Source organism: Symsagittifera roscoffensis, chromosome 1, assembly GCF_963678635.1.
Source record: "Symsagittifera roscoffensis chromosome 1, txSymRosc1.1, whole genome shotgun sequence".
NCBI lineage: Eukaryota > Metazoa > Xenacoelomorpha > Acoela > Convolutidae > Symsagittifera > Symsagittifera roscoffensis.
Window position 1 is genome coordinate 33827009 of NC_087062.1, and position 13853 is coordinate 33840861.

The 13853-nt window shown below is 36.1% G+C and overlaps 1 protein-coding gene across 1 annotated transcript in view; it reads left to right on the forward strand.

Moving 5' to 3' along the window:
- Positions 1-13853, forward strand: part of LOC134843229 (forkhead-associated domain-containing protein 1-like) — a 144559-nt gene that overhangs the window by 114471 nt on the left and 16235 nt on the right. The window contains exons 5-18 of the mRNA XM_063859594.1: positions 3070-3340; positions 4020-4201; positions 7443-7616; positions 8136-8417; positions 8735-8897; positions 10396-10644; positions 10729-10827; positions 10892-10981; positions 11059-11142; positions 11381-11598; positions 11802-11925; positions 12117-12320; positions 12630-12747; positions 12890-12996. Of these exons, the coding sequence (XP_063715664.1) occupies positions 3070-3340; positions 4020-4201; positions 7443-7616; positions 8136-8417; positions 8735-8897; positions 10396-10644; positions 10729-10827; positions 10892-10981; positions 11059-11142; positions 11381-11598; positions 11802-11925; positions 12117-12320; positions 12630-12747; positions 12890-12996 (2365 nt within the window). The remainder of the gene's footprint in view (positions 1-3069; positions 3341-4019; positions 4202-7442; positions 7617-8135; positions 8418-8734; positions 8898-10395; positions 10645-10728; positions 10828-10891; positions 10982-11058; positions 11143-11380; positions 11599-11801; positions 11926-12116; positions 12321-12629; positions 12748-12889; positions 12997-13853) is intronic.

Consider the following 13853-nt stretch of genomic DNA (forward strand, 5'->3'; position numbering starts at 1 on the left):
GTCGTCCTTGATCATAGTCTTTGGGAGAGTTTCTGATTTTTTTCAGACTCTTAAAGTGTTTGAAAATTCAATGTGTGTTACGAGCGGACATCACATTTTCCTGATAATTTAATTTATCTTTCTTTACTGCTTCTTTCACCATTTTATCTAGAGTTATAATGAGATTTCTGCGGTAGCTTGTAGGTTTCAATTTGTATATTCTAGTTTGTGTTCGCAGTTTTTTCATGATGTTTGAGGTACTTGGAGTAATCCATGGCGGAAGTGATTGGCGACGTCTCGTTCTTCTGGGCGCATGTTGGTTTATCAATTTTTCCAAATAGTCGTAAAGTTCCTCGCACATTCTATTGATGTTTGTGTGACATACTGATGAGAAAGGCTCACTTAGTATTGATTTCTTGATTTCGTTATAGTCCACGCTACCGAAGCTTCGAAAGTTTTCAATAGCGACTTTTACCTCATGGTGAGGACATTAGAAGTAGAATGCTGATTGCTTTGTGGTCGGAGCAATTGTAATTTTTTGAGAAATTTTCGTCAGGAGTCGCATGAATGTGACAATTTTTGAATAATGTAATGTCTAGGGTGTTTTGCCACAAGTTGGAAAATCTATTGCGTGCTCGAACTGATGTTGCTCGATTAGTTCATTTATTGAGTTTTCTTCATTTTCGGTGCTACTATAGTCAATCCAGTTTGCATTTGGAAAATTTACATCTCCGCAAATAAGTGTTGCAGTTGATTGATTTGATTTCTCGATTTCAATCAAAACTTGTGCGAAATCGCCTAGACAATAGCGATATTTGCTGCTCGAAGGTGGATTGTAAAAACAGCAGACAATAATTCGCTTATCGTTTATTTGGATGCTGCAAGTTAAACAACATTCAGGTTGCTTATTTGGCAATAATTTAGATGAAAATGTTTGTTTCACTGCCATTAGTACTCCACCGTGCAAATTTTGATCTTTGGCTGTTTGTCGTTCTGATCTGTAAATACTGTATTTATTTAGCAATAATTCAGATGATGCAATGTTTTCATTTAACCAAGTCTCGCAGAGACATATTATGTCATAGTTTGATGTTGCTATAGCATTTGCAAACTTCATTCGTCGTTCGAGATTTATGAGACTTCTTACATTCATTTGCAGGATGTTGAGAAAGCCCAGTCAAGGATCATCTGCTTGTTCGGCTTCTATCGTCTCTTTTTTCCCATCATTGAACAGCTCGAAACTCCTGATTTTGATTTTCTCCTTTGGAACTCTTTCGTCTTTTTAGGCATAGGTTTTCCTTCCTCGCATCTTCTTTCGATATTGCTGGCAGAAGGTAAATTTCCTCATCTCGCAGTTCATCTCTTTTTTTTGAAGCTCTTTGCCAGCACCAATCGTGCTTCATGTTCCGTTGACAGAGTTATTAATAAAGTTCTTGACTTGATGCGCTCTTTGCTGAAATTCCCTAGCCTTTTTATTTCTTCTATTTGTGGTTTAACTCCTAACTTGTTTAGTACCTCATTTACTTTTTCGGTCGTGGGGACAAAATTTTTGCCTTTTGATTTCTCGGGATCTTCTCTGATCCCCTGTATACGGAAGCTTTTATTGATATTATGATGTATTTCATGTTTTACTTCTTTTCCAGCTCCTGGTTGAGCTTTCATATCTTTAACAGGTTTCACACTGAGTACATCTGCATAGCTTTTTTCCACTTATTCGCATGTGGTTTTTGTAGCGTTTTCGACTTTTTCATCAACCAATGCCGTCAGCCTTTTCTCAATATTTTCAAGACGTGCTTGTATTTCCTCACTCTCCTTTTCAATTTTCTCGTTTATTTGCATCATGGTCCTACACTTTATGAAGTTATCTCTTTCGTTATTTTTGACACATGTGTCGCATAGAAGCCTTGCGTTTAAACCCAAGTCTTTTATGCCATTGATGGCGGTGTTAGTAAGACCAGTGCAGGTGCCCTCAAGATGCATTTGAGCATTGCAAGATACACAACTGAAGCATCTGTCCCTGGCATTTATGGTTTTTTGCACGTTTTGCAATTTTTAGTAATATTGGTGGACACGGAAAGAAGAAGAAAATGAGATAGAGATACTTTATTTACAATTTGATCCAGTCCTGGACAATTGAGCCGAGTCCCATCACGAATTGAAATTTAAACTCACAATTTATTTCTGTTCTCGTTTCCTTCGTGCTTCTCGTTGTTTTTTGACGGTTTTTTTCTTCTTTAAGATATCACTGAAGTTGCTTTCCGTTGATATCACTCGTTGTTGTTTCTTATTATAGCTAAAGTTTTGATTTCAAGTGCGGTTTCTTGATGCAGTTCTCTGTATCCTTCAAGTAGATCTTTGTCCTGTTGTTTAGAATTCGAAATTATGTCTGTTGTAACTTGAACAACTGGTATCGGAAGTTTCTTTAGATCTTCAAGAATATAGGGTGAACCGTCTCTCTGACAATAGACAATGCCTTCAATTCGAGGATGCAAATTGATTAGGGGTTTGATTTCTGATACTAGTTGATTGGCAGTAAGGGGAGTCCTTGGATTGAATGGATGTTCTGAAATCGAAATGTTTATTACGTCGTGCCAGATAATTACAGACTCGTTTCTATTAATTTCGTCTCGCAAGATGTTTTGTACGATTTTATTCGCTTTCGATTTGGGATGAAACGTTACTCCCTTGTAATGGATGACGTCTTCTTGTAGTTCCTCGTTTCCTCCTACTGATGCCCCCCAATCTTCGAGTGCCAGATGTAATAAGCTCGCTCCAATAATCACAACGATGAATAAGGGGTCACCACGGCTACCACGCAAATCATTTAACCTGAAACTGTTTAATAATTGAGTAAACCTGGGCCAATCCAGAGACATATTCCACGTGCTCTTTTCTTTCGTTTCCGTCTTTTCTTGATGAAAGTATTCTTTAATTCTTCTAAAATTTTTTGAGATTAAAGCCAGTAACTTAGAAAGCTGATAGTATTACACTGATACAACCGTTATGTTCTGTTACTGTTGTTCTTTGTTTTGTTTTACCATGAGCACCCCACGAAAACTCAGTTTTTAATTTAAATTAATTAATGTTCAGACTGAAGTCTCTTTACCCATCATCCCCAACCTCCCGGTCTCAATGCCCCAACCTCAGATGACATTCACGCATGACATGGCACTCAAAGACAGGTGGGCAGTACAGACCCAGAGCGGAGCCTGGACTCAAATAGCACCCATACCTCCTCCCAAGCCACCTATGTACAGTATGAGGGGGAGGCCCTCCAGTGCTAGTTCGGTGTCGCGGCTGGTTCGACAGCCTGCAATTATACCTCAGCATCCACCCCCTAGGACACAAAACACATCTCAAGGTAGACTACTGCAGTTGATAATGAAGAGAAAAAATGAGAAAAAAAAATATTGTTTTTTTTTTTGAAAAAACGTTCTGCGATTTTCTAGAGAAGCAGGAGTCAATTAAAACTGAGCTCCAATTATTAAATAGAAAAAACTTCAAAAATTTGTGAATGAGGCAGTGGATCAATTTGGAAAATCAGACTGCTAATCAGTTGACATTCAATCTGAAAAGCCAAAATAATCGACCAGAGTTTTTCAGATCGGAGTTTTTCGCTAGACAGCGAGTGAACTTTTTATGGAATCCGAATTACGGCCAAAAGGATTTTACTGGGATTTCTCACTCGATGACCTGAAAGTTTTTTTGGTGTTTCGTATTTTGGGTAAAAAACTTTGGTTAGAACGATAACTTCAACCAGCCATGACCAAAATCATAGCACAAACGTTTTTTTTTTAAATTAAGTTTCTCGGTTCTCCATTTTTACCATTTATTAAATTCGACTGAACTATCAGCTTCCGTGCAGTAGAACGACTAATCAATTTTTCTAGCTAGAGATATATGAACTGCCAGAACAAAATCAAACCAGGAACCTTGAAAGTTTGATCAAAATAGTGTTTTCAATTTTTAGTTGAATACATAAATTCTTTCGGTAATAAATAACATTAAGAGTACCAGAGTATCAGTTTGACATTCTTCAGGTTCCAATATTCGCAACCAGTACCAGTTCACAGCTACCAGCAACTCCTCTGGGCATGGCCAGGTATCCCCGGAGGTCGTGGAGTCCATCGCCAGACAGCTCAACTCCAGGTCCAACAGCAGACACGACAGTGGCAGTCTCAACGAGACATTCAACGTCGACACTAGTGGAACCAATTTACATGTAAAAATTACACTGAGGCCAAGCGAAGCTTTGCACCACTTGCGATACAATCGGGAAAATAATTGGAGTAGTCGAAAAACAACTAGATGTATTAAATTGAATATAGCTAGTTTTTTAAAAAAACATGACCAGACAAAAGAAAGTAAAATTAGCTTCGGAAAAAAATTAAGCGGTAAAAAAGCCGAAAGTACTTGAGCAGAAACCGTTTCAGCCGAAGAAATTCAAAAAGTAGAACATTTTTTATTACTTTTTATGTTCGAGTCCCCCTCCCCCTCAAAACACCCTCACACGCACACGAAGAATTTCTTCGGTCATCAAACGACGCTAAATCTACTATGTCGATAAAATATAGGCCGAAATCATTTGGCAAAATAAAGTTTTCAAGCGAAAACAAACAAAAAACAGAAAATTTACGAAGTCGAGATTAGTAAAATTTCAAAACGCAGAAGTTAGTCAAAACACTAAAAGCAATTACCAGGTAAATTGCGTACTCCTAAAAAAATTCTACGTGGCAACTAAGGCGACAAAACATAAAACTCGAAAAGGCCCGGTTACGGTTCAAGTAGCACAGAATGTTTCCAACATAGTCTTAAAAAACAAAAACTTTTTATTTTCAAATTAGTGTCGTTTTTTCTGCGTGGTGTGACACAAAGATGTAACAAGAATTTACGAATTGGCATATCATATTTGACAGTCAAGTTTAACTGGAAAACAGTTTTTGAAAATCAAAAATTTTTTCAATTTTTTTTGCAGAAATTTTTTGAGTTTGAAGTTATTGATTCTCAAAATGGCGTTAATAAAACTTCAAAAACTAATTATACTCGAGTAAAACTAAACTTAGGCACAAATAAGTTATTTTAAACGGAATAAATTACGCATAAATAAGCATGCTTGCTCGCTTTACTCGCTGGAAATGAGACGAAAAATCAAAAATTTCAAACCTGTTTTTCTTGAAACTGGAAATGTTTTGGAAATTTGTTAATGACATTCAAATCAACACTCAACGGGTTTTAATATGATTTATCACTCGACCCATTTCATTGATTATTTTTGGTTCTTGATTTTGCGTGGAGAAAAAAAATAAAACATCCGAGTACAAAGTTCTTCCATACTTCTCAAATGGTCGTAGTAATAAGCCGTACTTTTTTGTTGAAACGGAATAGTTCCCGTTTGAAAAAAAAACAGGTTTTGTCAGATCTGAACCCGGAACCTTTTTGGTCATAGGCGTGTTCGTTACCTCCAGACCAAGTATGCAGGAGGCGCAAAGAAATATTAACTCATTAATAACGGAACCTAAATTTTTCATATCTAATTTTGACTATTTTGTGAACTAAGTTTTTGCGGGAAAAAAGTCTAGTACCAGGTTGCAATACACTTGCTATCGCAATTTTAAATAATATTGGTGATAGAGATTGTGTGGTTATGATAACGAATGGAAGCTATATCAAGGATGAAGATTTGAAATTTTTTTGAGCAAATCATCCCTTGTCTCAAAAATCTTCTAAGCAATTTGGACAAGTGATCTCTTCGTGAAAAATATAACCACCAAGTTTAATTGACAAGGAATTGAAAGTGAAGTTAATACTCAAACTTTTGAGTTAAAATTTTAAGCTTTTATCTTCTTTTTATCTCCTATAAGGAACTTTTTTGTTCCGACTACCGAAAGTTCGGGTGTCTTTTTATTTATTTTTCTTTTTGTTTTTCTCGCAAAATCAGGTGCCACAAATACTCATCGGAATGAGTCGAGTTATAAATCATACTAAAATTCTTTCAGTCGTGATTCTGACAAAATTTTAAAATATTGAACAATTTTTCTCGGTGACGAGAAAAAACCAGTCTAAGTTTTTTATATTTTTGTTCTAATAAGACGAGCGTGAAGGCATATAAAAACTTATTTATGCTTATTTTAAGCCATGAAACGTTTGTTTCACCCGAGTAAACTTGTTTTTGGTGTTTTTCAGCGTCATTTTGGGAGTCAAAAGTTTCAAAAGTTAGAAAATTTTGTGCAAAAAGTTTTGAAAATTTTCAAAAATATTTGCGATATATTTTTTTCGTTTTTCTACGAAAACTATTTTTTGGCTTATTTTACTAAGACTGCCAAACATGCCTAATTTTTTTGTTCAGATATTTAAATCGCGCCACGCAGAAAAAACGGCACTAATTTGAAAAACGTTCTTTTTGTGTTTTTTAAGACAATGGTCGGAACATTGTGCTACTTGCACAGTACCCGGCTATCCTTGTTGTTCCGACTTTCGATACGAAAGTAACGGAATATTTGTGCTCGGGGTGGGTTTTTTTTTTCTTCAGACAAATTTCGACTTTTTAACTAGCCAGTTTTGACGGAATTTTTTAATATCATTTGAAAGGTATTGTTGTCCTGAGCTAAAATTTGAAAAGATATTTCACCTGTGATTATTTTTTGTAAAGTTACGGGGGTTTAAAGATTGCCATTTTGGCCAATTTGGGACAATTAACGCGCGATATATTTCGCGCTATTAACGCGTAAGCGGAGAGTTAATCCGTCTAAGAAATCGTTCCAAATTGGTTAAAAGAAGCTTATTTGCCATAATTGGTTTGTTACAAGGAGCGAAATCTATACTTTTGTACTTTATATGGCGTGTGGGGGGATGATTCTCATAAAAAATTTCAAATTTTAGAAATTTTTTTTTTCATTTTTTTTTATTTCAATGAAACTTTTAATGTTATTACGGCTCCATAAACCTTAAAAGGCAGTCGGAACATTCAGGGCTTCGCTCTGATACGAGCAGTCTTGTTAGCATTTGCAACTTGTTTTCGAGATCATTAAACGAACAAATTAATTAAGTGTTTTCTAGCATAAAATTGACGGAATTCGTTGATAACAATTGATCTAAATTAATTTGAAGAAAAACTGCGTTCTTTTCCTAAAGATAAGATTCATTCTTCGAGTGATGCAATTTTGACCGAGACAGTCGATGTGAGATTTTCATGTTCGAAGTTCATTGAAACCCAAAAACTAGCTACGTTTGACTGAAGTGGTTGAAAAAAGCCCATTTGAGCAATCTCCTCACTAAAAACAAATGACAATATCAAGCAGTAAGACCTGCGAGCATTATGTTCAAATCTGATTGGCTGAAAAAGATTACTTTTTATCTTCCCCCTAGATTGATTTGAGAAGATATATAGTTCACTTGATCCTGAAAAATTGTTGTTTTTGTTCACGACAATCGAAAGTTTGTTATACCCGGTTATTTTGTTTCAGACTCAGTCAGCGGAGCTGGAGAATGAGAACCGTATCCTGGCGGAGCAGCTGCAGATGTTGCGGGATGATCTGAGTCAGAAGGAGGGACGCATTGCCTCCCTACACGCGGCCACTGATTCAGCCTCCGACATGATAAAGGAGCGAGAGAGACAGATGGTCGAATTGAAGCAGAAGGTATAGCTAATAGTCGTCAGGAAATAGATTTTATGCAAAGGTTGGATCTACTTAACAATTACCCCCATCAAGGAAGGGAAGTAATTGTTTAGTAGATTCAGTTTTTTTGACCAATCAGAATGCAGCAAAATTCGAATTTTAAATAGAATGCTCCAGTGGCTAATATACTGCTTTTATTTATAGGGGTGGCAATATTTTTGATTATGCCATTTCCCAGAAAGTTCGTAACGAACTCAGAGACAGTTTGATAGGGATAGAGTACTGTCATTTTTCCGTTTTTCATTGCTGATGGAAGTTTTCAAGCATGATATTTTTGCCGAATCAAGTGTCTTCACCTTCTTCGAGTGACTAAATATGAGAAACATAGGTTGTGTGGAGAGGGCGTTGGATCCTATTAAGGCTCTTTCATCCACCGTAAGATGAATTGTAGACAATAAGCCTGGCGAAGTTCAGAAAAAAGTGTGGATCTATAAAAGTAAACATTTGGACGACTCCATGTAAAACTTCTAATTGTTTAAGTTGGATGCAACACAGCGGCTCTACGACGAATTGCGCGCAGAGAAAACGGAAGAGGTCGCCGGTCTGCGAGATCACATAATGTCAGCCGAACGAGAATCACAAGACGCTAAGGAAAAACTATCGACTGCTGAGACCGAAAACGATCTTCTCAAAGAGGAACTGGAATCGCTAAGAAAAGAAGCCGAGAAGTCAAATGAATTTGACGCTGAAAAAGAACGAATAACGGCGTTGCATGATCAAGTCGTCAACGACTTGAATGCAAAATATAATGATTTAAAACAGGTCAGACCCCCCTAGATTTGTTCATTGCAACCTTTTGCTCATACCGTAAGAGTTATTAAAAGAAGATAGCTTTTGCTTTGATTTAATTTTAAAAATTTTAAGTGCGTTTTCTAAAATAAAACATCATACCATCTGGAAATTAAGTTTTTAAATCAATATATTAAATCAATATATCGTTTTTTAAATCAATATATTATGCCATTATTTTTCAAGCCAAACGATTGCTTCAAAATTATTACTTTTTTTATCAACGGTATTTCTTTCTACGATTTCATAGGTTCTTAGTTCTTTATTTAGTTGATAAGTATCTTTTTTAGTTCGTGGACAAATTGAAGTCTCATTGCGTCTTGGGAGAGGAAGAAGCGGAACAGGAGTCCTTTGATGGAATCCTAGCCTATGTCGACAGTCTCAAGTCAAGCAATGATGAGAAAGAGACGGCACTTAACAACGAAGTGAACAAGCTACAGATCCTAGAAAACGGTTCGAACAAGAACTTCGCCTGCTCGAAGCTCGTGCAGATTTGATTTTTCGTGCAGATTTGATTTCTATGCGCTAAATTTAATCAAACCTATAGACTCATATACATAGTTGTTCCGACTATTTTCGAAGAAAATGACGGAGTATTTGTACTCGGGGTGGTTTTTTCTCCTGACAAATTTCGAATTTTTAGCCAGCCTTTTAGTGGAAATTTTTATAGCATCTGGGAATTATTGGTGTCTTGAGCTCAAATTATTTTTTTTCATCTGTGACCATTTTTTGTAAATTTATGGGGGATTAAAGATCGCCAATTTGGGACAGTTAACGCGCATTATATTCCGCGCTTTTAAGGGTTAAGCGGAGATTTAATCCGTTTTAGAACTCGTTCCAATTTGGTTGAAGAGCTATTTGTCATAATTGATATATTACTAGAAGCAAAATCTACCACGTCGTGTTTTAAATGGCGTGTGGCGGAAAATTTTCAAAAAAAATCTCGAAATTTTCAAATTTTTTGTTTAATTAATTTTTGAAAAATTTATGATTTTTTAAAGCGAACACTACACCACAGACTTTAAAAGACAGTCAGACCAGACCATTCAGGGTTTCGCTCTGTTATGAGCAGTTTTGTTGTTCCGAGACTCCATTCTGTTAAAAATTCTAAGTCAAAAATCGAAAAGTGTTGAAATAAAAAAACCGGCTAACAATATATATTCCGTTTTCTTCGAAAGTCTGAGCAATTGCTGAACATTTGTGCTCGGGTTGGTTTTTTTCTCTAGACAAATCTCGGCTTTTTTGACAAAAATTGTTTTAATATCTGCGAAAAAGAATTGTTGCCCGGAGCTCAAGTTTAAAAAGGTATTTCACTTGTGATAATTTTTCGTAAAGTATGGGGGTTTACATATTGCAAGTTTGGCCAATTTGAGATAAGTAACGCGCGATATATTTCGCGCTGTTAACGCGTTAGCGGAGCTTTAATCCGTCTTAGAAATTGTTCTAAGTTGAATTGAGGCATGCTATTTGCTTCATTTAACACTTTGCTGTATGCAAAAGCGTTCGCTTTGTACTTTACATAGCGTGTGGGGGATGATTTTCAAAAAATCAAAAAAATTTTTGTGATTTTTTTCTAAAGTTTCATCTATTTTTGAAAAGTGAACACTGCTCCATAGACGTTAAATTGTTGTGAGAACATTCAGAGCTTCGCCCTGATGCGAGCAGCCTTGTTTCAATTTTCTAATTAATTCTATTCTAGTGCAAACTATGGTTCTTACACGAACGAATGTATGTCCTGGAGCCATTCCCTCAAACCAAGGTTCATCACCCTTATATGGTTGTTTCTGTCTTCCTGACCGGCTTGCATGCAAAATACGGCCACTGAATCTGCATTTTGAGAAATTACCCATGAGTGTTATGCATGCCTTTTTTTGTGACCGAAGCTCGGCGAGAATCGCTTTTAATCTGATTGATGCTTCTTTTATGTTTAACTATGTTCAAATTGTTTCAGAAGTGAACACAGTGCTCGAAAAAGTTAATAGCAGTTGCACTGATCTCAACTCTTTGAATTTTTTTCTGGAAACAAACGACGAAGACAGTCCAAGTGCACCAATTGCTTCTAAGATTAAAGATGTCCTTGTCAAAGTGTTGTCGGCAGTCAGCGACTCCCAGGTGTCTGTTGATACGAATGCCTCGTTGAATGACATAGTAGCTTGTTTGAATGACAACGGTTTGAATGTCGAAGAAAACGCCTCCTCAGGTACATAACTTATTAACGAGTCAATTTTTAGAAAAAATGTGAGATGTTTTCTGGTTTGTTTATTGTGAGCTGCTTTGATTTTAGATGCCATTAAATCTTGCTTAAGAGAGTTCTTTGAAAGTCATTGTCAGCTCAAATCCGATTTTGATAGCCTGAATGAACAGCATGAGATTGTATGCAAAGGTGAGTATATGAAGAATTTAATGATGAACATTTTCTCCGGAATTTTGATGTCTTCATTTTTAAGAAAAAGAAGAAATGGCTGAAAAGTTTGAGTCGGAGATGACCATTAAAATGGAAACAATCAAAACAGGATGGATTGCAGAGAAACAAAGTGGTGAGTCAAATCGGAGATCTGAAAATTAGATATAATTCAACGCTGGTTTTGAATTAACTACTGGATTTTGTTTTCAGAAATCGATGATTTGACAAATGCTAAAACTGATTTGGAAGCACAGGTTCAAGCTCAATCGGAGGCCTTGGAAGCATCCAGAGAAGGCGAGTTGTTAATTCAATCGCTTAAAACTAGACTAACCCTCAGAAGCTAATACTATTCCTTATACTTTTTTTCGTGATATTGTGTCATCGTTTTTAGTACGTCTGTCATTTTCAGCGAGCTTGGTCAGAAAACTGAACTGATCATTTTATCACTTCCAAACTATTTTATTGATATCATTTTTGTTCTTGGAACATTAAGTACTAATTTTTTCGAATGATTGCTTAAATTTTTTTTCAGAAAATGAGAATCTGTTCATATCGTGGAAAATTGAGTTCACGGAAAGTCATGCCAAGGAGATTGAGAAAATAATTGCAGAAAAAGAAGCTGAAATTCACGACTTAAAACAGACACATCTACAAGAAGTTGAGACTCTCAATGGCGAGAAATCCAAGGCGGAAGAGGACATGAATGCGAAGATTGATGAAATGAATGCTAAAATATCTGAGCTGGAGACGGTTAGTTTTTTTGAAGGCGGGAACCATTGGCGCATTCATCGAATCCAAAAACAATAAAACCTAGACCGATTATTGCGAAATTAGTTTTTGAAAAGCGAAAATATATTCTACAGTATTAGTCATCTAAGACCCTTAAATAAAAATTTTGAACTTTTTATATCGAAATTTTTGTTCCGCATGAGCGTAAATGGACTTCATTTTAGGCAGTCACTGAGCAGGAGAACAGTATTTCCCAGCTAACAGAGTCCCACAAGACAGTTTCAGACGAGAAAGACTCGCTGCTACTTCAAATTGAGCAACTCCAGACTGAGAAATCAACCCTAGAAGGTGCGGTGTTTTATTGTTATCAATGTAGTGTTTGGTCGAATTAGAAATATTTTAAATCGAATTAGAAATATTTTAGCAGGTCTATTGTTCCAAAAAAGGTCGAATTAGAAATATTTTAGCAGGCCTATTGTTCCAAGAAAAGGTTGGGCCCAAATAACGGAGAGCGTATATAGGGATTTTTTATTTTTCAGAAGCCCTTCAAGCAAAAGAGGCTGAACTCGAAGCCTTGAACGAGCAACAGGGTAGAGAATCAGACGAGACTTTTAGGATGGTGAAACTGGAGTGTCAAGAACATGCCAAGACTATAGTCAAGCTGGAGGAGAAGATCATCGCTCTGAGTCAGGAGAACGAAGAGAACATTAAAATGCGAGAGAGTGCAGTTACTGAGAAAGAAGGTGGGTGTTGTTTTTGTTGCTTATATGTTAGATTCTAATGAAAATCTGTTTTGTATCTGTAATTTGCGCTTTTCGTTTTTTTTTTCATTTTTAAACAAAGGAAGATGAATCTAACTATATTCGAATCGGAAGTTCCGGAAGGAAAAAAAAACACTTTTAGAGGAGAGAAATCTAAAAATTACATCATCTTTGTCGTAAAAATGAAAAAAAAAAACTATATGTTTGCGATGAATTTATTCAAGTTTTTATCTGCTATTTCTAAGTATCACTTTCCTGTTGTTGTTTCTTGATAGTGAAATATTATTTCAGAGACTATAGCCAAGTACACACGTGATAAGCCGAAGATCCCTCCGAAGCCAGCCTCCATCGCCCCCGTACGCACTATGGAAGACCTGCATGCGCTGGAACAACTGGTGCTGCTGCTAAGGTGACATATTACTCACTGAGCAGAAGTTTGAAAAATACTCACTGCGCAGAAAAATGTTTTATTGGGATAGGGCTATGATCTCATGCGGTCGAAGTAAACCCGAGATGTTATTTAATGATAGCGTGTTTTTTTTTGTTTTCAGGGGTGAGTTGTCAGAGGCAAAGAAACAATTGAAGGACAATGAAACTGTGATTGAGGGTCTCGCCAGGGACTTAGCAGGCGCAAATGCACGACTCAATGATGTCGCCGGTTAGTCCGACTCAATCATATGCTATTAATTTTTTCAGATCACTAGAGAAACTACGAAAAAAAATCAAATATTTCAATCTTCCGACCACTGAAAGAGGGAAAGGGCTTGGAATTTTGTCTTCTGGTGCGTAAGCGATTCCACACAAGTTCCGAAACCACAATTAGTCATGGGTATGGGCCAGGTGGTATATCATTAGAAAACCCTTTCAATCGTGATTTGAACAAAAATAAAAAATTACAAAAATTTTCTCATTGTCCAGAAAAACCGGTTTGAAATTTTCAACTTTTAGTCTTATTTCGATCGCATAAACCGAGCGAGCAGGTTTGTAAAACTAGGTTTAAAAATCAAAATAAGACTTGATTGAAAATGATATTTTGCAAAACCAGCATATTGGTTATAGAAAATACTGTTAAAACCCTTAATAACCGTCAAATGTTGTGTATAACAGTCACAAAAAAATTAAACGAAGAAAATGAATGATTTTCAAAAAAAAAATCAAATTTTTCGGCAGATTTCTGCTGTTTTTGACATGAAAAAAAAATAGATATATGTTTTTAATGCTCAAAAACTATTAACTATACCATATTTGATACAATCAAAACAAATAAAGTAACCTCTATGAACTAGCAACTGAAAAATACTGTCGAATGAATTTGAAAAAACTGCAGAAAAGCCAAAGGACAAGAACCAAAAACTGCATTTTTCAAACTTTTTGACAAAATTTGGAAACGATCAAAAATGTATATAGATTGTGTAAACTACACGAAGACAAGCTTCTGACAAAATGTGGCGCTATTTAGCTAATGAAAGTGTAGTTACACTTGCTAAGCAAGTGTATTAGTACGAATTTTCTTTT